The sequence below is a fragment of the Macaca fascicularis genome, chromosome 3, assembly GCF_037993035.2.
Source record: "Macaca fascicularis isolate 582-1 chromosome 3, T2T-MFA8v1.1".
Taxonomy (NCBI): Eukaryota; Metazoa; Chordata; class Mammalia; order Primates; family Cercopithecidae; genus Macaca; species Macaca fascicularis.
In genome coordinates this window covers 1,164,644-1,190,902 of record NC_088377.1, presented here as the reverse complement: position 1 = coordinate 1,190,902, position 26,259 = coordinate 1,164,644, and the positions used below count along the sequence as shown (strand labels likewise).

Genomic DNA, 26,259 nt, shown 5'->3' with positions numbered 1-26,259 from the left:
GCCCTCACGCCAGCGCTGACCTCATGGGGCGACAGGGCTGCCCTCACGCCAGCGCTGACCTCATGGGGCGACAGGGCTGCCCTCACGCCAGCCTTGAAGGGTAGAGACAGTCGGGGTTGTCAGAAGGGACTTTCTGTCTGTCCCCAAATCTCCAGTTGTTTCATCTTACAGCTGTGTGTGTGATTGTTCTAATCAGTTCCTACTGGGGATGTTTTAGGAGTGGCATTTAGGACTTTGCTGTGGGACCTTTTTTGATCCTCGGGTTTATTTGTTGACAGAGTTCAGGTAACTCTGGGTCATGTGCAACCAAAATAATTCTAAATTCTTCTGTTGGTCATTGCAGGTCTGGTCTGGGTGTAGGGAATCCATAAGTACAACTCTGAATTCAGCTGCAATCCAAGGGTTAGCTTCTGGAGTTGCCTATTCACCTGGTTTTTGGAGGGTTGGGTTTTTACAGACAGCTGGCATTTGGGGGTTTTAGGAGGGCTGGAAAAGATAGAGGTGGAGTTGATGGAGGAACTGGAAGGGAAGGACAGGGCAGGGGGAGTGCTGGGCAGGGGCAGTGGGAGGAAAAGGAGGGGAGAGCTTATGAGCCTGGGGGTCTGGTTTGTTGCTGATGTCTGCCAGGTTGCTGACTAGCTTTAGCCAAAGAATGTTTAGTGAAGCTATTTTTAAATCAGAACTTCATTTGGAGGCCTCTTCATACCAATCAAAAAACGCTGCCCATTGGGCCTGAAAAAATCTTATTATCTTTCTTTTTTAAGGTGCCTCTCAATGAACAATTTTGTTAAAGTCAAATGTTCCCCAGGGCAGCCACTGAGGCCCAGTCATCCTTGGGGAATTGAAACCACTGGAGAAACAGGCACCCGAGTCCAGGTTGCAATGAGTCCATTCAAGAGTTTTCCTGGGAGAGGAGGGATGGAGACATGGCCCCATGAGAGCGGGTGGCAGGAAGTGGGAATTCAGTGCCCGTGCCTCAGGTCCCCAGCCTTGACACACAGAGGCTCTCCCCAGCCCCAGCAGGTACAACACCGGAGAGAACGCTCTGGGTCAAAGTCAAGCTCCCAGCACAAAAAATAGACAAACGGGAACACCATCCTATTTTCTTGGTAGTCTATAGCAGTTTGTCCAGGCACACACTGACCCAGGCCTTGTTTCTAAGAAGAGGGCACTTTTTGTGGAGAACAAATTGTGTTGCCCTGAATCATAGCTCAGGCATGATGGACCCAGAGCTGGCGGGTATCCTGGGGGAGCCTCCGTGTCACTGCCTCTGCCAAGCTCTTTACCGCGCTCTGCAGCGAGCTCCAGGCCACAGCCTGGACGCTTCCCATGCAGCTGATGGAAGCCCTGTCCCCCATGGGTTACCAGCCTGAACCCAAAGCCCAGCTCCGTCTCCTGGGTGTCAGGACCATGAGCCAAACACCAGCTGCCCAGGAGGGTGGGCACTGGCTCACCCCCACCTCAGCCTTTGCTGCCCCCTCACACTTCTACGTTAACCACACGTCTCCTTCCCCAGACCAGACCCCAGGAGCCATTCTCTGCCCCCGTGCCCTCGACACCTAGTTGTGGCCTGTCCCTGGCAGCGCTGCCTCACCTGGCCCTGGGCATCTACCCAGCCCCGCTAGTCTCCAGCCTCCATTCTCCCCTCCACTTAGGCCAGTGTCTACACTTCCTGTGTCAGCCTGTCTATCCACACCCCCTGCCCACCAGGTCTCCACGACCAAGGCCAGACCTGCCCCAACCCCACTATGGCACAGTGACCATCCTGCCTTGCCGTCTGTGTGCCGTGTTGGGCCTGCACGTCCATCTCAGCAGCATCTCCCGGTCCTCCCTGGCCTGGCCTGGCCACTGTGTCCTCGGCTATGCACGGGAGGGGCTCTGTGGGCTTCTGAGCGTGGGAAGTCAGGACGCACCCCCTGCACTCCTCCTGCTTTCTCACTGTGTGAGGCCTGATGTGCTGCCAACACACGTGTCTCTCCCCTAGGATATCATCAACTCCATGAGCAACAGCCCTGCCACCAGCAAGCCCCCAGTGACGCTGAGGCTGGTGGTGCCTGCCAGCCAGTGCGGGTCCCTGATCGGCAAAGGAGGCTCCAAGATCAAGGAGATCAGGGAGGTAACAGGACCTTCCCAGCCTGGGCCGCTGCAGAGCCTCTAGGCAGGCTGCGGGTGGTGGCCACAGGCCAGGCAGCCTTCCTGAGCCTCATCCCTGCAGTCCGTAAGCCCAGTGCTGGCCACGCAGACCCCACAGCTCCAAGTCCGAAACAGGAACACAGGACCCATGAGCAAGTGCAAGTGTGCTGCAGGGACCCGGCCCCACCACAGCCCTCCCACCCACAGCCCCCCCACCCACTGCCCCCCTATGGACCCCCCCACTGCCCACCTATGGACCCCCCACCCACTGCTCACCTATGGATCCTGCCTACCAACTACACACCTATGGGCCATGCTGGGGACAGGGAGGAACTAGCTGGTCTCATGGCTCTGGGCAAGGGAGGCTCTGGGCACTGGGCGCTGTATCTGCTCCCTGTGAGGGGCCTCCATGGCACCTGGAGACAGCCCTGAGCCATCGGCCTGTCCCAATGGGCGGAGTTTGCAGGTGTGAACTTCACATTCACACATTTGTCTCGTTTCAAGGAGAGCCTGAATCCTTTCCCTATGCAGCAGGGCAGCTGCCCCAATCTTCATTTCCTTTCCCAAGACCAGAGTCCACCTTTCTCTGTGACCTAAAACTCCACAGAGAGAGAATTCCATGTATTTGAAAGGAGTCATTTGTCTCCCTGAAAATGCGTCTGTTTAGATGCCTCCTGTCTAGCCTTGGCCAGGTGTCACTTGCACCCGAGGGAAGGCACAGGGCCGGGTGCCAGGCTGTGGTGGCAGCAGCGGCACGGGGGCGGTGCTGGGATGGGGGCGGGGGAGGGGGCACGTGACTGAGTGCCAGGCTGTGGTGGCAGGGGTGGTGCTGGGATGGGGGCGGGGGAGGGGGCATGTGACAGTGCCAGGCTGTGGTGGCAGCAGCGGCATGGGGACGGTGCTGGGATGGGGGCGGGGGGGCACGTGACTGAGTGCCAGGCTGTGGTGGCAGGGGTGGTGCTGGGATGGGGGCGGTGCTGGGATGGGGGCGGGGGGGGCACATGACTGAGTGCCAGGCTGTGGTGGCAGGGGTGGTGCTGGGATGGGGGCGGTGCTGGGATGGGGGCGGGGGGGCACATGACTGAGTGCCAGGCTGTGGTGGCAGGGGTGGTGCTGGGATGGGGGCGGTGCTGGGATGGGGGCAGGGGGGGCACGTGACTGAGTGCCAGGCTGTGGTGGCAGGGGTGGTGCTGGGATGGGGGCGGTGCTGGGATGGGGGCGGGGGAGGGGCGCGTGGGCTGTATGCAGGTTTCTAAGGAAGTGTTCTCAAGCTGCCTTGGGTGCCGAGACCTGGGAGGTGCTGCTGCTCCATGTGCTGCCACCCTGGTGCTCCCTTCCAACGTCCCCTCTCTCCAGTCCACAGGTGCCCAGGTGCAGGTGGCCGGGGACATGCTGCCCAACTCCACGGAGCGGGCGGTGACCATCTCGGGGACCCCAGATGCCATCATCCAGTGTGTCAAGCAGATCTGTGTGGTCATGCTGGAGGTACCGTCTGCATGCCAGGGCCAGCCCACGTCAGTGCTGTGTTTGGCCTCCTGGCACTGTAGGCAAAGGCTTGGAAGCCCCGGCTGCCCCGAGGACTCACACAGTTGGGGCTGTGGAGGGCTCCTGACCTGGGCTTCCAAGGCAGCCTGAGCGAGAGCTGTGTCGGTGTGGGTGCCATGGGGTGCTGGGGCTGCCAGCTCAGGGTCCAGTGTCTTCATGGGGCTTCTAGGGGAGAGCAGATGGAGAGGAGGGAGCCTGTGCTCTCATCTTCAGAGTTGGATAAGAAGTTGTCATCCCCCTGAGGGGTCTTCGGCAGAGTTGGAGCTGCAGGAATGGTGCTCAGTACGCTGGAGCCAGGCCTTGGCCGGCAGCTGGGGGTGGGAGGGAGGCAAAGGCAGTAGAGGCTGCTCTGCTCACGCAGTTCTGCAGAAGGAGGCGTCGTTTTAAACCACCGTGGAGGAACAGAGGGCGGAACTCGGGAAAACATACGAAACCCATGCAGAAGTAGAGATGGGTGAACAAAAGCATTAAAACGGAAAAGCAGAGAAGGACCGGCTCAGAGCAGACGCCTCTCGTGAAATTTTGGGGGGAGGAAAAAAATCTCGGAAATATACTCAAAATTCATGAAGCTATCAACAGTTGCCAGTCTTTCCTGAAGCAAAAATGAAGAAGCATCACCCCAAATGGAAGGTTCTAGCAGCTCTGCAGGGTCAGCCTCCAGCCCCTCCTGCAGCCCAGGCTCACTCCTCTCTCATACTTGGCTTGGGGTTCAAACCCCGTGTTTGCCTCTTTAAAAAATGTTTGTGTAGTTGTTTCCCTGAAGTTTGATATTTTGTGAAGTCAAAAATATTTTTCAAAATATTCTTGTTCTGAAATAGTCCCCACTCCCTGGTTAGGGTGACAGTGCCATGCTGGTCGGAACTCTCTGTTCAACCCTCCAGTCTCGGGCCCTGGGGGCCCTGCCGGCCGAGGCTTAGCAGCAGCCAGTGACACGAACAGTTCTAGGAGGGACATCCCTAATGGAGGGCTGAGGTCCAGCTCCTCAGCAACACGTGGGTCTCGTCAGTGCCACCCAGTGCCTCTGCAACTGCGTCCTGGTGCAGTGCCAGCTGCAGCTCCACAGATGCAGGTGCACCTGCTGTCCCAAGGCTGCCCACGCCCCCAGGGCTGTCATCCCAACCACCTTGTCTCCTTCCTGGGCAGGGAGGTTTGAGCAAGACAGGGAGCTCATAGCATACGTGGCCAGGGAAGATGGCCGGGCAGCTGCCCTCACTCTTGCTGGCTGTGCAGCATCCCGAGGCCCAGGGGCCATCATCCCAGGGAGGAAGATTTGTCACACCTGGAAAGAGCTGGGTCCGCCCTCAGATGAAGAGTGACTGGAAAAATAAATCAAGGATGCCTTGAAGACCCTCCTGGTTGATTGCAGGACTTCTGGGCTTGGTAGTGGGCATGCCTCACCTCACACCCGGGAGATGACGGAGAAAAGGGCTGCCCAGGGTGCCATGAGTCTGGGTGGGGCCCGCCGAGAATACAGACATCGCCACAGATGGTGCCCTGCCAACCCAGGGCCCAGCACCCCTGCACCCAGTGCAGGGAGGCTTGTGCAGTCCCAGGGGAGGCCAGCAGGCCCCGTGCCCACCCAAGAAGCGGGAATCACAGGTCAGGGTCAGCTGGGAGCTCCTGTGCCGGGGTAGGGGTTGAGGGCCCATAGCACGGGGCACCGGCCCGAGGGGAGTCAGGGAGGGTGGCGGCGGCTCCCGTCCACCTTAGTCAGTTCCTCCCACCCCAGACCCAACCTGAGTCAGCCCAGACCCGCCTAGCATCCCCTTCCCCACAGTACTTGAGGCCACACCCCAGGACCCTGGCCTTGCGGATCCAGCCACCCATTCCCCATCATGGGGTTTTGAGTCGCTCCCTGAGTGCCGGGCTGGCCCTGAGTCAGCCAAGGCCCTAGAACTCCCAGCAGGACAGGCTGCCCCCTGCCAGGAACGGCTCATGGGCTCCAGCCCCCACCTCTCCCTGCTGGACCAAACCCAGCTGTGGTGCCCCCTAGACCCAGGACTCCTACCTCCCTGACCTGGGCCCAGGGGACGGTCACACAGGGGACTGGCCCAGGAGAAGCAGGGCAGGCTCAAAATGCCAGCGCTTGAGAATGTTAATCCTCTGTTTCCGACAGAATAACAAAGGGAAATTACGGCCAACCTCATCATAACTATGGGATTTTTCCTTTGGAGTCTGTAAGCACTTTAAACATGCTTTTTCAAATAGTGAAGTGGGATGTTTCCAAGTCTTCTGTGGAGATCTCTGCTGACTATCACCACAGGCCAAGCCAAGCGCTTTGGACATGGGTCCCGGTGGAGTCCTGCAGGGCTCAGCTTTCTTCAGAGCATTCAAGAGAATTGCTCCAAGGGGCAGCTCCCCGTGAAGCCGTGCAGCCTGGCCTGCAAGACCCTGCGCATCCCAGGAGGGGCCTCCGCGGAGGGGCCAGCACCACAGGGGCCGTCTGGGTTGGCGGCCAGCCCTTGTCCAGCAGGGTCTCATGCTCAAGGGACCCACCCCACCTGGCCTCCCACAATGGGACTGACCCTCCACACTGCCACAGAGCCTCCCAGGGATGTTTGGGGCAGGTGGTACTCTCAGGAGGCCGGTATGTGGCAAACTGCAGCCCAGGGCTCTGCAAAAAGGAGCCATCTGGAGGGACGGGCCGTAAGACAGCCACACAGAGGGTGTGGGGGCTGGAGGTCTTCACTCCCCTCCCCCAGCACTGCTGCGAAACTCAGGGAGGTGTGGGGAGGGTGGAGCCGGTGCAGGGGGGTGAGTGGGGTGGGCCGGGACGCGCCTCTCCATTACCGGGCTGCGAAGCTGCTCTAACGCTCTCTCTCCCTCTCCTGTCCCTTTTCCTAGTCCCCACCGAAAGGTGCCACCATTCCCTACCGCCCAAAGCCCGCCTCCACCCCTGTCATTTTTGCAGGTGGTCAGGTAAGAGCCGATCCGCTCGCGGCCTCCACTGCCAACCTCAGCCTTTTACTGCAGCACCCGCCGCTGCCCGTTAGTGCACTCAGGTTTTCTCGCCTTCTCACGTGCACGTCTCCCACCCGTGCTGGAGGCAGAGCTCTTCCACCTACACCCAGCACCAGGCGGGCGCAGGGGGCCTTCAGAGCGGCATCCCCCCACAGAGACGGCCCCAGGGGATCATGTTCTCCCTCCCTGACCCAGGCAGGAATATTTGGCTCGGCCTAAATCCAGTTCTTGGGAACTGGGTGTTTTTAGGAAGCTTAGATAGCCTGCATGCAGGCGCCTTCTAGGTGACTTTACCGCTCACGCTAGAAACAGCACGGTGAGAGCCAGGGTCTTGTATCCCCTGACATCCCAAACTCCCAGGATGTGCTCGTAGCAGGGACACGCGAGAGGGGGGAGCTCTGCACCGAGGAAGGACGCGTGGCCCGACCAGCGGGTGTCTGTGCCGCTGTGCCCAGACCTCCCTCCACTGTGAGCAGGGGCCTCGTGGGCACCCCACGCCCAGTCTGCAGAGCTGGCCCTTTTGGTGTCAGCCCTCGAGCTTTGTGTTCTCCCACCAGGGATGGCAGCACCTCTGTAGGAGAGTGGAGGAGGGGAGCCCTGCCCCAGCCGCTCATCTGAGCCCAAACCCTGGCCAGGGCATGGGGAGCACCCGTCCACCCAGGGCCACTCTGTGGCCAACAGACCAAAGGTGTCCAGCGGGGGTTGGCCTGGAAGAGCTCTGCGTCCAGTCGGCTGCCATGTATGTCTTTGTTCAAGGGAGAGTTGAGACAGACGTCCCCACAGGTGACCCTGGCAGGGCAGAACGGGCCTGAGGTTTGACTTTACCATCAAAAAGGAGAGAAGAGGCAAATGTTAGGACTTTTCCTGGTGCTTTTCTTTATGGTGTAAAGGAATCTTATCAGATCTCCCAGGGGCCCACGTTTGAGGGAGAGACGGAGTGTGTCCATCCTTTCCCTCCAAGGGATCCCGTGTGCTCAGGGCAGGGCATGCCTTTCCCCCACGCTGGCCTCGCCTCCACAGCCTGGCACACACCCCTTCCTGCCTTGCTGTGGTCAGGGAGCACCCACATGCACGTACTATCCTTACAGCAGCCCCAGGACACGGCACACCTCCATTTTATAACCAGGAAACTGGGCCCGGCTAGCCAGGGATTTGCCTTGTGTCACAGCCCTATGGGCAGTGGGACATGTCCTTACCTCGCTGACTTAGGGGGCTCAGGTCACAGGGCCACACGGAGTCACACAGCGGGAGAAGTCCCTGTGCAAAACTCCATTTCACTGCTTTCCCCAAATTCATGGTTAGGTAACCGGGTTAGTAACCTGTGGACTCCACCTTGATGTTTAAACAAATCCATGATGATATCATGTGGTAAAAGGTAGGATTTTTTTCAAAAGGAAGGTGTATTTATACAAACACATGTGGAGTCACTTAAAGCCACTGGGGGTGGAGTCACAGCTCCAGGAGAGGGGGGGTGCAGCTGAGCCCTGCTCAGCCACTGGCCAGGCACCCCTCACTCCTGTAAAGAGAGCAGTGCCCACCCTCCCGACTGCAGCAGGTGAAGGGCCCTGTGCAGTGGGTGCTGTCCCAAGGCTGATACTAAAATGTCAGCCCTTTAGAGCTGGGCCCTGGGGCCCTAGTGACAGTCTGGTCTGGCCAGTGGTCAGCCTTGGTGGTGGAGGACAGAGTCGCAGGGAGTTACCCGCCCTGAGGTAACCCAGGGGAGCTGCTGAAATGCAAACCCAGAAGTGTGGGCACGAATAAGACCTGAGCCTGTAAGGTCACTGGCGTCTCCTTGACAACTCAGACCCACAGGGCCTAGATTAGGACACACAACCCAATACGGACCTGAGAGCTCACCTGGAGGCCGTCCACTTCCTGAGAGAGCTCACCTGGAGGCCCATCCACTTCATTTCTGTCCAGTTGGAGAAATCAGGGACCTGGAAGATGCCCCACCACTGTGAGTGCTCTGGGGGTGCCCACACAGCTCCCCTGTGGCCTCTGCACCCAGCAGCAGCTCCTGTCAGCCACCACCGCGTTTCTAGCACAACATGGTCATGAGTTCAATCAGCAGAGCCTGCTAAGGGATGAGCAGATAGAAAACATAACAACAGTAAGAAGATCAGTCAGAAAACTCGTGTGGCCCAGGATGCAGGATGCTTGAACTCTTGCTGTTCAGCTCAGACAGTCGGGGCTGACCTGGGACCCTGTGCCCTGAGGGGGCAGCTCCCAGCATGAGTTCCATGGCCCCTCACCTTCAGTGACACGTGGGAACGTGCCCCTGGCAACACGGGCCCCTCACCTTCGGTGACATGTGGGAATGTGCCCCTGGCAGCACGGGCCCCTCACCTTCAGTGACACATGGGAACATGCTCCTGGCAGCACGGGCCCCTCACCTTCAGTGACACATGGGAACATGCTCCTGGCAGCACGGGCCCCTCACCTTCGGTGACACATGGGAACATGTTCCTGGCAACACGGGCCCCTCACCTTCGGTGACACGTGGGAATATGCCCCTGGCAGCACGGGCCCCTCACCTTCGGTGACACGTGGGAACGTGCCCCTGGCAACACGGGCCCCTCACCTTCGGTGACACGTGGGAACGTGCCCCTGGCAACACGGGCCTCTCACCTTCGGTGACACGTGGGAACGTGCCCCTGGCAGCACCTTTACAAAACCCTCGCAGTTGGTCCTCAAGACACTGTCCAGGACAGTGAGGCCCTTGGTTCCTGCTCTACCTGATAAGATTCTTTTACTTCCTCAGCCAATGCAGCACTGTGGCCTCACAGCCCTGGGGCTTGTTTCAGAGCCGGGCTGCAGGCCGGGTCCCTGTCTGGAGGTCGATTGGCCTTTAACTCGCAGGATTGGGTTATTTATGATGAAAACTCTTGGCAGATTCAAAACCCATGGGAGGGTTTGGGCTGCACAGAGGTGACATGCATCCTTCCCTGAGGCGTCCCTCTCAGGTGCACGGGGACCCCACGTGTGGCCACCACAGACACTGACACCATGGGGCCCGCACAGTCAGGGGCGTCCCTCTCAGGTGCACCGGGGCCCCACATGTGGTCACCGCGGACACCGACACCACAGGTCCTCAGGCGAAGTGGCGTGGGGCCCACACAGCCAGGAGCTGGGAGCCGCTCCCTCCACCCCCAGGCCGCCACCGGGCCTGGTGCAGCCCCGTCCACGTCCCAAGTCCTGACAGCTGTTCGTGGTCTTCACTCTCCCTTGATTCTGTGTGGTCCATTTGTTGTCTGGCCATGAGTTTCTGAATCACCTGAAAGCGTCTCCACTGATGGGACCTGTGGGGCAAGTGGGGCAATTGGGGCCTCGCTCACCTGCCCGGATTTCAGAGTCAGGGTGGGTGGGAAGAGGCTGCAGGTCGGAGTCACTGTTTTGAAGGCAGGGGAAATACTGAACCCAAAGTGAGGCCTCAGGAGCCCCACACGACGGCTTTGGAGGGGCGCATTGCCGCCCCCACATCAGGGCCACCCCTTCCCCGCCGCCCCCACGTCAGGAGGGCCGCCCCCTCCCTGTCTTCAGGGCGGTCATGAAAGGCAGCAAGCCGTGACTGACGTAGACCGCTTCCTACGTAGACTGGCTTTTGGTGAATTGCTTTTGGTCACCTTTTAGAGCTTTCTTTTGTTGTTTGAATTTCTTGGGATTAATATTTCCCAAAAGTGTTTACTCAGTTGGCTGATTACATTTTCAAAACCTTAGTAACTAGTGGACCTCTTACTGGGGGCCAGACACATAACTCTTTGATTCTTTTGCTTTAAGAAACTTGGTGTCGGAAGCATCAAAGCTGAACTGTTTCCCTCCCGCCCCCTGAACTGGCCAGCTCAGCTCTGCCCGCCCAGAGCAAGTGGGCACGGTTCCCCTGGTTTCCCTCCCGCTCGCTGAACTGGCCAGCTCAGCTCTGCCCGCCCAGAGCAAGTGGGCACGGTTCCCCTGGTTTCCCTCCCGCTCACTGACCTGGCCAGCTCAGCTCTGCCTGCCTAGAGGAAGTGGGTTCGGCTCCCCTGGGGCTCCTGGTGCCCTGGGAGGGTTGGCCTTTTGTCCTAGGATGGAGACAGGTGGAGAGGCATATGAGGGGAAGCTTCTACCGGAGTGTCCTTGTCATGCTGGAGGGTGGCGGCGGGTGCTGAGCCGCGGTGCAGCCAGGTCACGGTCTGACAGGGTCTCTCTCTCTACTTCTCTCTAGGCCTACACAATCCAGGGACAGTATGCCATCCCTCACCCGGATGTGAGTCTTCACTTTGTCTTCCTCTCACCTTTCTCTTCTCATGGTTGTTTACCTACCTGCATGCTGCTGTTAATTGCTACTAACATTAATATTACACAATAATATTAATCAACTTCTCAGCGTTCCTGACCTGTGTCGTATCCATATGACCTCAAATAACCTTTTAACCTCTTAGCACTAATTCTGCTTGTGTTGAGGACTTGGCCTGATGTCAAATTGTCTCGATTCTGCCGCAGTCCTGGGTTTTCCTCCCTCCCACCGGGCCTGGGAGGGAACTGAGACGGGCTCTGTCCCCGTGCAGGGCGGCGAGGATGCGCTCACCGCCACAGGCAGGTGTCAATGGCACTTTCTGTACCTCTAAGAAGTTGGGCGACATTATCAAACAGGCCACAAAGATACCTTGGCAAGGACATTTGAGGGCCTGGTGAAATTAACTCTCCCCTTTCAGAGTCCACATGGAAATGTAGGGTCCATCTACGCACAGAGATTCGGGCTGTGGAAAGCCAGTGGAACAGGCCTTTGTCTTCATTCCAGAGTCAGTGGGATGCCAGGCGGGCATCAGTGTCCTTGGCCCGGGCCATGCAGAGCTGGGTACCATGCGGCTCCGTGACTGGTGGCTCCGACACCTCTCTCCTGCTCCTGCTGGGTCTAGGTGTAATTCCAGTGATGGAGGAAGAAGACACCCTCAGATAAACTGTTGGAGGGGAACCCTGGGCTGCTCTGGGCTGTGCGGCTCTGAGCCCTTAGGGGCCAAGAGATAAAAGGTGCAAACTGTGAGGAAAGGGCCTCTCTGGAGGCGGCTTTAGGGCCCCAGGGAGTGAGGGCTGCACTGGTAGGCGCTGGGGAGAGGAGAGACGGCCCCACTGGAAGTGCTTCGTTTGTCAGCAGATGGGGCAGACCTGGAGTTGGTTCTGAGGAGGTTTCTCTTCTCTAAACCATTTTGAATGGTTGCCCAGCTCAGCAGCTGCTCCTCGTAACACATTTCCGGGCCGTTCGCTGTTCCCTGTGAACTGCGAGAGGCACCTCTGAGCTGGATGGGAGGCGGCCACCAGGTGAGCGGGCTGCTCAGGAGCCTTCAAACCCTGATGCTTTTGAGTTGGGGGCAGGGACGTCCATCTGAGTGAGATGAGAAGGCAGGTCAGGAGTGTTTTTAAGAGTTAACGATCATTAAATAAGTCTGCTATAGAGATGCAATTTACTATCATTGCAGGAAAATTTATATTGAATGGAGAATAGATAACAATAGTTATTCCATTAAAGGCAACACATGAATCAAATGGTAGAGAAACGCTGATCAAGAAAAGCCTTTCACCACCTGCCCCAGAGGCCATTGTTAGTGGTTCCTGGCTTCAGACTTTTGGTGATGCTGCTGTAGCTACATCAAGGACGTCTCATCCTGGGGTCAGCTGTAGACACCAGTGCCTGTCCCCACCAGGAAGCCGGGCTGTGGCCACCACACGCCGGAAGGCACTGTTGGGGCCACCCAGCAGCAGTGTTGGGCAGAAGCAGAGGTGTTTGTGCGTGTGTGTGGCAGGGGCGCGGGGCAGGTGTGATGCCTCCTAACGGAAAGCCTGTGTGAAGGAAAATGAAGATGGAAGCCAGGGGAGTCAGAGCTGACTTTCTGGGATGGCCCAGTTCCATTTCAGACTCAGGACAGGTGGTCATGCACATCTAGAGATACACGTGTGCAGAGGCAGGTTCCAGACGGGGCGGGAGGCTGCTTGACTTTGCAAAGCTCTGGAACCCAAAGGAAAGGCAATGTGTGGCACCCATGGTAAAGGGAAGGTTAGTCGATGGGGTCAGGGTTTGTCTTTCCCCAGACAGTAACCCTGAAGTTGGATGATCAGACCTGCAGGGACCCTCTGGTGACACCTTAAGGGTTTCCTGTGGCCACAGAGCCAAACGTTCTCACCGCGGCCTTTGGCTGAGCACCCGTCTGAGCCAGAATGCTTATGGTCTGAAATTCTCAGAGGCTGTGGCTGTGTGCACACGGTGGGACCGCAGGACCCTGATGTGTGGTTATTGGCATTTACATCGATCGGTGACTTTGCTCTTTCTCATGTGACTGTCTCAGTGTCTCTTATAAATGGGTAGTTGTGCAGATTGTTTCAAATTAGTTTAAACTAATGTATAACTAACTGTTAAGTGAACTGCCTCAGTGCATATGGTAATGATTTGAGATACCTGGTGCTATGGTTTAAATGTGTCTGTTCTTCCACAATTTCTGTGTTGGAACCTAATCACCAAGATGATGGTATTAGAGGGTGGGGGGTCCCAGGGCTGGGGAGTGATTGGGTCATGAGAGCTCCACCCTCGTGAACAGCATTGGTCCCTATAACAGAGGCTTCAGATAACAGAGGCTTCAGAGAGTGGCCTCCCCTCCATCCCTCCTGCCATGTGAGGACAAGAGCGTTCAGGCACCATATTGAAAGCAGAGACTGGGCCCTTCCTATACACCCAACCAGCCAGCACTTTGATCTCCAGTTTCCAGCCCCGTAACTGTGAGACACATTTATGCTGTTTCTGAATTGCCCAGTCTAAGGCATTTTGTCATAGCAGCAGGAGTGGACTAAAGCACTTGGTTCTCTCCTGTGAAATAGCTCTCTGTGGAAGACATTCTGTTTCTACATCTGTGTCGTGAGATTTGCAGAGCATTAATAGAAGACTGGAAGCTTCCATAGTGCTTTTGTTGCAGGCACGTAAAATTGAAGACTTGGACAATCACTTAATAATTCATTAAACACAAAAATAAAATGATTATTTAGTGACATATGTAACAGGAAGCAATTTTTATCTGAGCTTGGTATTTAGTAGAAATCTTTAAAGCTTCAATTTCTTACAATATCAATATAATTATAGAATATATAGTTTTAATTTATAATATAATTGAATACAAAGTTTATTTATACCACAGTGGCGGCTTATGGACAGATACTAGAGTCATTTTTTAGCAATGTGATATTTGACCTGGACATGTGGGCCCATGAATAAGAAACATCAAGCGTAAGATAATACATTCCTTAGATTTGAGTCTTTCTTTATGTAAAACTAAAATATGCATGTGTTTTCTGTGCCCAATTTAAAAAGTGTTTTTAGCTTGTTTTTATTTAAGAATCATTGGGGCTAGGCATGGTGGCTTAGGCTGGGTGTGGTGGCTCAAGCCCGTAATCCCAGCCCTTTGGGAGGCTGAGGCAGGTGGATCACTTGAGCTCAGGAGTTTGAGACAAGCCTGGCCAACATGGCAAGACCCCGTCTCTAACAAAACTACAAAAAAATTTAGCCCGATGTGGTGGCACACGCTTGTAGTCCCAACTACTCGGGAGACTGAGGCGAGAGGATTGCTTGAGCCCGGGAGGTGGAGGTTGCAGTGAGCCAAGATCATCCCACTGCACTCCAGCCTGGGCCAGAGAGTGAGACCCCATTTCAAAAAAAAAAAAAAAAGGAGTAATTGGCACTGATCTGCCTTTGCCCACTTTTCTCCAGCTCCTCGCATGCCACGTACATCGTTGTACCCACATGCTCCTCGAGGCTTATTGTGCTCTGGATGTGCAGGTTTTGAAGAGGCTCAAAGCCACGCTACAGGGGGAAGGACTTTGGAGGACTGCAGTCAGGCTCTCCAGTGTGGCCACTCGTCAGCCCTGGAGGATATCCATATGACTCTGTGTGTCCTGCCTGGGTCAGGCCAAGTGCAGTTTCAGAAACGAGAAAGAGAAACAGCACCTGAGACCTGGGACCTCAGAGCAGAGCCCAGAGCGCCCACGCCTGGACAGACCGCTTGACTCTCACCCAGCACATCTGCACCTTTAATTACAGCAGGGAAGTTACACCAGGAAGGAACTGGTTTTTCTGGAAGAAATGAGTGAACTTCAAAAATACCCTCGTAGGCCAGGTACAGTAACTGTCTCCTGTGATCCCAGCACTTTGAGAGGCCAAGATGGGAGGATTGCTTGAGCCCAGGAGTTCGAGACCAGCTTGGACAAAAGAGCAAGACCCCATCTCTACAAAAAAATACAAAAATTAGCTGGTTGTGGTGGCACACACCTGTAGGCCCAGCTACTCAGGAGGCTGAGATGGGGCGGTTACCTGAGCCCCGGAGGTCGAGACTGTAGTGAGCAGAGATTGCTCCACCGCACTCCAGCCTGGGTGACAGAGCAAAACTCTATCTCAAAAAAGAAAAAATACCATCATATATACGAATCTTTATTTCTAGTCTTCCAGGTCTCCTAACCACTCCCTTACTTAACGTCCCCATCATTTAAAGGGGATTTTGAAAACAAGCAAAGATAAAAACATGTTAGAGTTGACGAAGAATTTGCCATGTAGGCTATTTTAGATGAGCCTTGCACCAACCCTGTGAAGCAGATCTCGGGACCGTGGGGCCAGTTCCACATACAAGCAAGTGGAAGCTCTGAGAGGTGCCTTGGCCAGAGCTAAGGAGCCAGGGAATGGGAGGGCTTGGCACAGCCGCCCAGGCAGCTGAAATGAGCAGCAGATGTGCAGCAATGCTGGGAATCAAGTGGACACCAGTATCTGCTAAGAAGCTGGTTCTTCAGTGAAAGAGTCGTGGGGAAATTGTAGAAACATGTCGTCGTAAGAGGAACCCAGGGATAGGAGGCATGGCCAGATCTGTTGCTGGGTGCAGCCCTTCATCCCAGCTGTGCAATCCCCGGGACTCTGTTGGTGCCATGCATTTTCCCTGGACACATGAAGAGCGCACGTGGACTCTCGTGACAATCTCGTGTACCTGCAGAGATTTGGACAGATTGTTGCAGAGTGCTTTCTCCTCCCACTTGTTCTGTGTCTCCCTCTAGAACCCTGTAGGGAGGTGGGTGAGGGGCCCCCTCACTGTAGAGAGAGAGTAGTCAGTGCCGCGTGCCCTGGGCACCTGCTGAGAGGTCCAGCCTCTCTTGCTCTGAAGCCTGACACCTTCCAAGACCCTGCGGCTGCAAGTGGTGCAGAGACTTGCCCATGGCCCCACCTGCTGTCAGAGCTGTGCTACTGCAGCCACTCCTCATGAAACAAAAGGCCCAGGCAACCCTCACTGTTGGCTGGAGTTCCATCTTCCCTTTCTTGGAACACCCCATCCTCTGCAGGGCCCCAGTGGCACGGCTCTCACACACTGTTCCTCCCAGCTTGCCTTTCTCAGAAGGGCAAGGGCTTGCGTTTTTACAGGATCCTCGGGCGACTCACTGGCCCGTGGAGGTCTGAGAAATACTGGTCAGGAGGCCTGAGAAGGAAGAACATGCATCCAGTTGGAAGCCCAGGGGAGACATGGAATGAAGAGAGAAAATTCCAAGAGACACCAAGAAAACCTTCCAAAATTAGAAACCATCCTCATATTCAGAAACCCCAACAATTCCCAAACAGAATAAACAAAGAGAAATCCATCTTAGAAATATTGAAGCCAGACTATATAACACCAAAGACCAAAATCAAATCTTAAAAGTAATCAGAGAAAATATGACAGAGGAACAACAGTGAGAAATTTGGTGACTTCTCATCAGTAACTTTAGAAGCCAGCAGATGTTGGTATAATCAAAGAAAATAGTTGTCAGCATAAAATTCCATCTCAAGGGAGGATCTTCCAAGGACCTACATGTAGCCATTTGTAGACAAACTGATCTGACCAGCAGGCCCCAGCACATGATCTTCTGATGGATACCCTGTGGGAAGAAGGAAAATTGTCCCAGAAGGAAGGCTGGAAATGCAAAGAAAAGTGTGCACATTTGGTAAACATACATCATCTGTGAACTCACTGATGCCTTTACCTGATTCACAGGATTGATACAACAGTGGAGTGGGTAGAAACAGTACACATAAGATCAGATGTGCGCGAGGAGATGCGAACACCCGCAGCAGTCGAGTGGGTAAAAACACACGTAAGATCAGGTGTGCGTGAGGAGATGCGAACACCCGGAACAGTCGAGTGGATACAAACAGTACATGTAAGATCAGGTGTGCGCGAGGAGATGTGAACATCCGCAGGTCTCTGTCTCATTCCACTGCAGGGTGAAGACACTGAGTGTAGACTCTCAACGCACATGTTAAAATTTCAATGGCCACTAACAACAAAGGAGTCCGATACGTAACCTCTGTGACAGGACGGGAAACAAGTGAGGGGGAAATTATTAATCCAAAAGAAGAAAAGGAGTGAAATCAAAAAGAAACCCTGGAAAAGCAGGACAATTAGAAAACAAGTGTCAAAAATTAGTCTAAACATGTGGATGATGGTGATCAAAGTAAAATTATGAAATTCCAGTTAAGAAGCAAAGGCTGCCAGACTGTATTTTTAAACTGAACAAATAGGCAAACCAACAAGCAAAATAATTTTGTTGTTTTTTTTTCTTTCAAGAGATACACTTAAAGCATAAGGACCCAGAAAAAAATGAAAGAATGGAAAAAGGCTAAGGAATAGGCAACAAAATTAACTGGTGTACCAATATTAACATCAGTAGGGGAAAAAAACAAGACTTTAAGAGAAAAACTTTAATCATTACATGTTGATAGAAAAGTCAGCTCACAAGAAGATATTTCAAAATTTATGCATGCCTAAAACATAGCTTTAAAATATGTAAAGAAAATAATTGACAAAACATAGAGAATTTGACAGACATTATAGCAAAAACTTGGCACACCTCTCTTTCCATGAGTGATAGGTCAAGTAGACAAGTGTGAAGAAGACATCAACAGAACTATCCGTGATCCTGACATAACTGACGTACCTTGAACACTACACCCCCACAACTGTAGAATTCATGGAGACATTTACAAAACCTGATCACGTACCAGACCATAAAGCATATCTCATCATCTTTCAAAAATTGGAATTGTATCGTCCACACTGTCTTAGCACAAAGCAATTACAGTCATGTACCACATGACAGTTCAGCCAGCATCAGACCACATAGATGATGGTGACCCCATGAGAGTATAGTAAAACTGAGAAATTACTGTTGCCTGGAGACCTTGCAGCTGACCTGAGATTGCAGCACGTTACCCCCATGTGTGCTGCTAGTGCAAAGCCACTGAGCTGCCAGCTATCTAGCACCTGCTGTTAAGCATAGCTCATCATTCTTCATACGCTGATAAACAGCTGCTTTACTGGTTTGTGTATTACTATGCTTTTTATCATTATTTTAGTGTATTCCTTCTAATTATCTAAAAAAAATTAGCTGTAAAACAGCCTCAGGCAGGTCCTGCAGGAGGTGTCCAGAAGGAGGCACTGTGATCATCGGAGATGACTATGTCAGACTGTGTGGTTTTGGTGCAGTGGGAGACAAGTAGACTGGATGAGACCTGAGAGTCCAGGATCCCTCACACAGGAAGGAAGCCATCCACGATACTTGGACGGAACAAAGCTGCCCACAAGAGCAGAAAGGGCAGATGGCCCACACAGTGCCAGGACAGTGGGTCAACTATGTGGGGAAATTGATCTTTATTTCCTGCCATAAACAAAAATCATTTCCCATGTGTCAAGAACTCCAACACAAGACAGAAAAATTGAGCAGTTTTAGGAGAAAATATAGAAGAATGTCCGATTCTCATGTCAGGGGAGGATTTCTTAAAATGTAAGCACAGACCATAAAGGAAAATACCGGTGAGTTCAACTATATTAAATGTTAGAATACTGTTTCTTATAAGACACCATGGGAGAGAGGGGAGAAGATCTGTGCAGCAGGAATGACAGACAGGCTGGCATCTGAAATGCTGGGTGCTCTTGGGAAGTCAACAAAAATCAAGCAATAAGAAAAATGGACGAATGACAGAAACAGGCATTTTGCTGGAAATGAAATAGAATGCAGGTTAGAACCACCGTGGCGGGGACCTGTTTCTTGGCCTGAGTGATAGTTGCATGGGTGCATTTGTTTTGTGTTAATTCATTGAGTTGCATCTTAACAAATGGTTGCAATTTTAGTAGTTGTCTGTGTGTTACATTCTGAGACAATGTGAAGTAGAAAAGACAGTTTACAGAGAAACATCAGTAATGGGATATTTCCCCTGCCCACCCTCCTGCCCTCCTCTCCCTCCCTCCTCTCCCTCCCTCCTCTCCCTCCCTCTCCCTCCTCTCCCTCCTCTCCCTCCCTCTCCCTCTCCTCCTTCCCCTCCTCTCCCTCCCTCCCCTCCTGCCTTCCTCTCCCTCCCTCCCCTCCTCTCCCTCTCCCTCTCCCCCTACTTCCTCCCCCGCCCTCCTCTCCCTCCCCTCTTCTCCCTCCCTCCCCTCCTGCCTTCCTCTCCCTCCCTCCCCTCCGTTCCCTCCCTCCCTCTCCCCCTACTTCCTCCCCTCCTGCCCTCCTCTCCCTCCCTCCCTTCCTGTCGCCTGCCTACCTGACTTTCTTCCCCTTTCCTCTCAGTGATTTGGAGGTACTGGTGAGAACCAAAAGTCTCATTTTTTTACAGGGCAGAATCTTCTCAAAAAGTGGAAGGCCCCTTGGCACTTAGTCCTGTTCTCTCCTTTAAAAAATGTGGAAATTGAGTCCAAAGGAGGTGCAGTGGCTTGACTGATCCTGGGCAGAGCTAGGGTGAGCACCTGCCCATCCTCTCCACAGATGCTCCCCGAGCACCGCCCTGTGCTAGTCCAGACCTCCCTAGGACGTCCCCTACATTTGTAGGTGGGGAGGAGAGAGATTTATTTGCTAGTGTGGTCATTTCTTCGTAAAAAGCCAAAAACATATTGGGAGACTTTTTTGTCATCCACAGCCACAGTTGCTGCTCACTCACATCCATTCCCTCACTTTATAGTTCAAGGAACTGAGGCCTGGAGACACCAGGCCTTCTATCGCCACAGCAACCGGCTGGGCCATCTTGGAGCTGACTCCAACCCCTGTAGAGCCCAGGGGGTGCCCCTCCCCTGTACCCCATTCCCTGGCCACAGGGCAGCTCCTGAGCCCCACTGGGAGTCAGGGGTTTGTGGATCCCATCTGTGCCATCCAGCGTCCGATGACTGGATGAATTCACCAGGAGTGTCTCACCCCACCATGGGCGATCTTGCCTGCAGTCCTCCTACCCGGCCTGGGACACCTGCAGTCTTTCCTGACGTGCCCTGTCCAGGTGGGGCGCCTTCACTAGGACCCCAGATATGCCTGCTTCTTCCTGCTGTCCCTGCAGGGCCTCACGTCTCTCCAGGAGGTAGACTGTCCCGGTGTAAGTACTCACCAGATGTGTCTGCAATGGCAGGTGCTCAGGGAGCAAAGTCAGGCTGCGGCGACAAACACCCTACAATCTCGTGGCTCTCCACTGAACACAGAGGTGCGCCAGAGGCCACGGGCTTGCCATGGGGACCAGACCCTATCCTGTGGGAGCAAGAAGAGGCCAGACGGGCTGCAGCCCACCAGACGGCCCCCTCCTGCCAGGCCTGCCCTGCCCCCCAGCCCAGCACCTGGCTGCAAGGCCAGGCGTTGGGGAGGGGCAGGACTGGGGAGCAGCCCCCCATCCTCCCAGGGTACTAGGTACTGAGGAAGGGGCCTTTACTTTGACTCTGGGTGAACTCTTAGGGGAGGACTCCCTGCTCCTGGGAGGCCAAGTGCACACCCACCCAGGAGTGCGCAGCTGGGAAGGTGCTGGGACCACAGTCGCCGCCTTCCTGACTGCTCCCTGGTGTCAGGGAACCCAGGTTCCAGGGGTGGCCAGGGCAAGCATGGGGGTCTGGTCAGGTGCTCAGCAGCCGGCCTTCTCACATGGGGACAGCAGCTCTGCTCCGAGCGCCCACACCCCCAAGCACTGGTGGCCTCTGTGGCAGGTTCTGCCACCCACACCCTGTGCAGTGAGGAAGCTGAGCTGCCTGCCTGGCTGTGGGTCGCAGGAGTCCACACACAGCCACACTGGGATGCGTTTGGGCTGAATGTTCTGAAGGGAAAATGCTGGGGAGGTGGTGCCCTCCCCGAATGTGCCGCCTCCCCTGCCTGCCAGCACCACAGAGGAGCTTTGCCCGGTGCCCTCCTGAGCCCCAGGACACCCCCTGTAGCACCCATCCTTGATGGGAGAGCCAGGCCTGAGGAGCCCCATGCCCTCTGCTGAGCAGCCCTTGGCTCTCCAAAGGGTGGAAGAATTTTGAGTCTCACCTTGCCACATACCGTTATCTTCTGCTATTTTTAGTTTTTATTTAAGAAATGAGGGTCGGCCGGGCGCGGTGGCTCAAGCCTATAATCCCAGCACTTTGGGAGGCCGAGACGGGCAGAACACGAGGTCAGGAGATCGAGACCATCCTGGCTAACACAGTGAAACCCCGTCTCTACTAAAAAATACAAAAAAAATAGCCGGGCGAGGTGGCGGGCGCCTGTAGTCCCAGCTACTCGGGAGGCTGAGGCAGGAGAATGGCGCAAACCCGGGAGGCGGAGCTTGCAGTGAGCTGAGATCCAGCCACTGCACTCCAGCCTGGGCGACAGAGCCAGACTCCGTCTCAAAAAAAAAAAAAAAAAAGAAATGAGGCTCAGGTAAAATAACTTTAAAAATGGCATCAAAGCCCCCTTGAAAAGTCTTGTGGCCTGAGGATGGGAGGAGAAGGGCTGGGGGCAGCCTGCAGGGGCCAGGGGCACAGGCAGCTCCCAGCTGAGGGCCCTAGGTGTCCCTCATACCCTCCACAGAACCTTCTAGTGCTAGTGTTCTGTAATCCCAGGGAAGGTGAGACACTCTTGGAGGTGACTAAAAGGCAGGTGTGTGGCCCCTTGGGTGCTCCCCTCACCCCAGGTCGCCTCATGGGTAAAGCAAGGCCCTGCAGGGGAGGGGATTGGGCCAGGCCTAGCACAGGGTGAGACCGGGGTGAGGTGTGCAAACTCGTGCCTCTAGGATCCCACAGGGGCTAGTCGGACTTTAGTGACTAGTGACTTGGCCTTGAATCGCCTAGAAGCACAGTTGGGTTTCCTCTGTGGCTCCTGGACTCCCCCAGACACTCCGTGGCCCACTGGCCCCAGCCTCCTGTCCATACCAGCCAGTGAGAGGGAGGCTGGGCCAGTCCAGGCTGGAGCTGCCAGGAAGCCAGGGAGAGAAGACAGCAACTTCCAGTGCTGCTCTCTGCACGCCGGGCATTGGCCTGCTCATAGCCTGGGCTCCATTGGCTTCCCCCAGGCCAAGTCCTTGCGTTCTCTTGCGTCTGCCATGTGTCCGCATGGCCCTCTTTCTATCTATCTGTGCAAAGTTCTGTTACTGCCGTTTTAATTTGGTGTGACTTGTACTCGATGACAATAACCTTCTTAGCTCTCATGTCCCTCCTACCCCAGCAGTTGACCAAGCTCCACCAGTTGGCCATGCAGCAAACCCCCTTTCCTCCCCTCGGACAGACCAACCCCGCTTTCCCCGGTACGTACCCAGCCCTTTTCTCACCTCCTTCTCTTCTCACCTGGGGACTTTCTCTTTCTGAGCTGTGTTATTCGGTGCAGCGTGTAGAACAGGTGCAGTTGGAGTTGTGAGTGCCGGTAGTGCAGGGTTCACATGCAGCAGGCTTGCTGGGACCGGGACTGGGGACAGGGCAGGGGCGGGATGTGGGTCTCGCTCCCACTGTGGGGAGCTAGTTCACCTTACAGCTGGCCTTGCCATAGCCTTACTTGTGAAGAGATGTCTGCGCACCGAGGGTCTGCACTTGCTGGACAGTGCCCTGTGCTGCCCACAGTCTGTCCTGGGTGGCCCCTCCTGCTGAGCGTACCCGTTGGGCCGCCCTGGAGGCTTTTCTCTCCAGGAACGAGAGCATAGCAGACGTGGATGCTATTCTGCAGGAAGCCACTGCGTATCCCAAGGTGGCACCCAGCCCTGCCCCAGGAGAGCAGTGGCCTGAGTCAGCCCCAGCCCAGTCGCTGTCATGAGGCCATCAAGGGTGGCCATGCGTGGCAAGCCCATCCTGCCCCTGGCATGCCTGGCAGTTGGGTGTCCCTCCCCACAGAGGCAGTGCCATGCCTGTGGCTAACCCCCCTCCCCCTGGCGTGCCTGGCAGTTGGGTGTCCCTCCCCACAGAGGCAGTACCATGCCTGTGGCCGTGGCCGGAGAGAGCGCCGGTGCGTGCGCCAGTCATATTTTGAGCTTCCCTAGTTGAAGGGACCCTGCTTATCTCCTTGAGGGCAAAACATTAAACCTGTCTCTTCTTTGCTCTCCAGGAGAAAAGCTGCCTTTACACTCCTCCGAAGAAGCTCAAAATCTGATGGGCCAGTCATCAGGTAACACAAAGCCACACTGACAGGAGAGCAGGCCAGGGCGGCAGAGCAGAGCCCCAGCGGGAGGAGGTGTGGGGGCCCTACAGCTGCAGCAGTTTACATCTTTCATGGGAGGCTGTGGACCAGCCTCAGGCGCTGCCAAGGGCATGGGTGGTGCCATGCTGCCACTGTGGCTGGATGGTGGGGCCTGAGGTGCTCAGAGCAAAGCACCCCAGCAACAAGAGTTGGCCATGGGAGCAGGAAATGGAGTTCTCACCATGGTGCGCTTTGGAAGTGGGTTTTTTAGGACTATGAGCAAACCCTTAAGGAGGAAGATCAGTCTGTGCTGGATTTGCCTGCACCCCTCCCGACTTGCATTAAAATGTTCATTCCTCAGATACTGTGGGGTAGCACATAGATTTGTAGATTTGGTGACCGAGGCCATGAAACAGACACAGTTGTTTGCCTGGGGCTTAGCGGGTTCCTAGGTGCCCATGAGGAAGATGCCACACACACGCAACACCTCATGGCTCCATGTGCACGTGGCCGGTGCCACAGTGGCTTCCTGGTGGCCAGGCAGGTGTCCTGTGATGACCCTCCCCTCACCAAGGCCCTGGGGACTGCAGTGCACACACATGCCAGCCACAGCAGGGTTAAACTGAGTGGGCAGCAATGGGAGGTGTTTGTGGCCTTTTTGAATGCTGAGGCCAGGAGACTTCCAGCGTGGGCTTGGGCAGCAGGTTGGGGCAGCCTCCTTTACACTGGTATCTGGAATGTCATCATCTTCATAAGAAACAGACTCATCTGGGCCATGCCATCCTGAGATGAATGAACACATTGGTCATGCCGTCCGGAGATGAATGAACCCAACCGTCATGCTGTCCTGAGATGAATGAACACCTGGGCCATGCCATCCTAAAATGAATGAACACATCGGCTGTGCTGTCCTGAGATGGATGAACACCTGGGCCTTGCCGTCCTGAGATGGATGAACAAATCAGCCATGCCGTCCTGAGATGGATGGACATCTGGTCCATGCCATCCTGAGATGAATGAACAGATCAGCCATGCTGTCCTGAGATGAATGAACACCTGGGCCATGCCATCCTGAGATGAATGAACACGTTGGCCATGCTGTCTTGAGATGGATGAACACATCGGCCTTGTTGTCCTGAGATAGATGAACACATCGGCCATGCTGTCCTGAGATGAATGAACACCTGGGCCACGGTGTCCTGAGAGGGATGAAAACCTGGGCCATGCTGTGGATGAACACATTGGCCATGCTCTCTTGAGATGAATGAACACATCAGCCATGCTGTCCTGAGAGGGATGAACACCTAGGCCTTGCCGTCCTGAGATGAATGAACACATCGGTCATGCTGTCCTGAGAGGGATGAACACCTAGGCCTTGCCGTCCTGAGATGAATGAACACACTGGCCATGCCGTCCTGAGATTAATGAACACATCGGTCATGCTGTCCTGAGATGGATGAACACCTGGGCCTTGCCATCCTGAGATGGATGAACACATCAGCCATGCTGTCCTGAGAGGGATGAACACCTGGGCCTTGCCGTCCTGAAATGAATGAACTTAACAGTCATGCTGTCCTGAGATGAATGAACAACCTGGGCCATGCCGTCCTGAAATGAATGAACTTAACAGTCATGCTGTCCTGAGATGAATGAACAACCTGGGCCATGCCGTCCTGAAATGAATGAACACATCCGCTATGCTGTCCTGAGATGGGTGAACACCTGGTCCATGCCGTCCTGAGATGAATGAACACACTGGCCATGCCGTCCTGAGATTAATGAACACAACGGTCATGCTGTCCTGAGATGAACGAACACATCGGCCATGCCATCCTGAGATAAACAAACACCTGGGCCATGCTGTCCTGAGATGAATGAACACATCGGCCATGCCATCCTGAGATGAATTTACACATTGGCCATGCTGTCCTGAGATGAATGAATGAATACGTCAGCCATGCTGTCCTGAGATGGATGAACACCTGGGCCTTGCTGTCCTGAGTTGGATGAACACATCAGCCGTGCCATCCTGTGATGAATGAACACAGCAGCCATGCCATCCTGTGATGAATGAACACATTGGCCATACTGTCCTGAGATGAGTGAACACCTGGGCCATGCCATTCTGAGATGAATGAACACATCGGCCATGCTGTCTTGAGGTGAATGAACACATTGGCCATGCCGTCCTGAGATGAATGAACACATCAGCCATGACATCCTGAGATGAATGAACACATTGGCCATACTGTCTTGAGATGGATTAACACATCGGCTGTGCTGCCCTGAGATGAATGAACACCTGGGCCATGCTGTCCTGAGATGAATGAACACCTGGCCCATGCTGTGGATGAACACATTGGCCATGCTGTCTTGAGATGAATGAACAGATCGGTCATGCCGTCCTGAGAGGGATGAACACCTGGGCCTTGCCATCCTGAGATGGATGAACACATCAGCCATGCCGTCCTGAGATGGATGGACACCTGGTCCATGGCATCCTGAGATGAATGAACACATCGGCCATGCCCTCCTGAGATGAATGAACACATCGGCCATGCTGTCTTGAGATGAATGAACACCTGGGCCTTGCTGTCCTGAGATGGATGAACACATCAGTCATGCCATCCTGAGATGGATGGACACCTGGTCCATGCCATCCTGAGATGAATGAGCACATCAGCCATGACATCCTGAGATGAATGAACACATTGGCCATGCTGTCTTGAGATGGATGAAACACACTGGCCATGCTGTCCTGAGATGAATGAACACCTGGGCCATGCTGTCCTTAGATGGATGAACACCTGGGCCATGCTGTGGGTGAACACATTGGCCATGCTCTCTTGAGATGAATGAACACATCAGCCATGCTCTCCTGAGAGGGATGGACACCTGGTCCATGGCGTCCTGAGATGAATGAACACATCAGCCATGCCGTCCTGAGATTAATGAACACAACGGTCATGCTGTCCTGAGATGAATGAACACATCGGCCATGCCGTCCTGAGATGACCAAACACCTGGGCCATGCCGTCCTGAGATGAATGAACACCTGGGCCATGCCGTCCTGAGATGAATGAACACATCGGCCATGCCATCCTGAGATGAATGAACACATTGGCCATGCTGTCCTGAGATGGATGAACACCTGGGCCTTGCTGTCCTGAGTTGGATGAACACATCAGCCATGCCATCCTGAGATGAATGAACACATCGGCCATA

General features: G+C 54.7%; 1 protein-coding gene across 50 annotated transcripts in view; it reads left to right on the top strand.

Moving 5' to 3' along the window:
• Positions 1–26,259, top strand: part of PCBP3 (poly(rC) binding protein 3) — a 284,015-nt gene that overhangs the window by 247,912 nt on the left and 9,844 nt on the right. For 16 of the 50 annotated variants that reach the window (XR_012431859.1, XM_045389452.3, XM_045389445.3 and 13 more), the window contains 6 exons: positions 1,985–2,116; positions 3,490–3,618; positions 6,523–6,666; positions 10,841–10,882; positions 22,096–22,174; positions 22,963–23,022. Coding sequence is in view for 39 of the 50 variants with exons in the window: in XM_045389452.3 (XP_045245387.1) it covers positions 1,985–2,116; positions 3,490–3,618; positions 6,523–6,666; positions 10,841–10,882; positions 22,096–22,174; positions 22,963–23,022 (586 nt within the window). In the remaining 11 variants the exon portion in view is untranslated. The remainder of the gene's footprint in view (positions 1–1,984; positions 2,117–3,489; positions 3,619–6,522; positions 6,667–10,840; positions 10,883–22,095; positions 22,175–22,962; positions 23,023–26,259) is intronic. The other 34 variants (XR_012431862.1, XM_065541258.2, XM_045389431.3 and 31 more) reach the window with 12 other exon arrangements.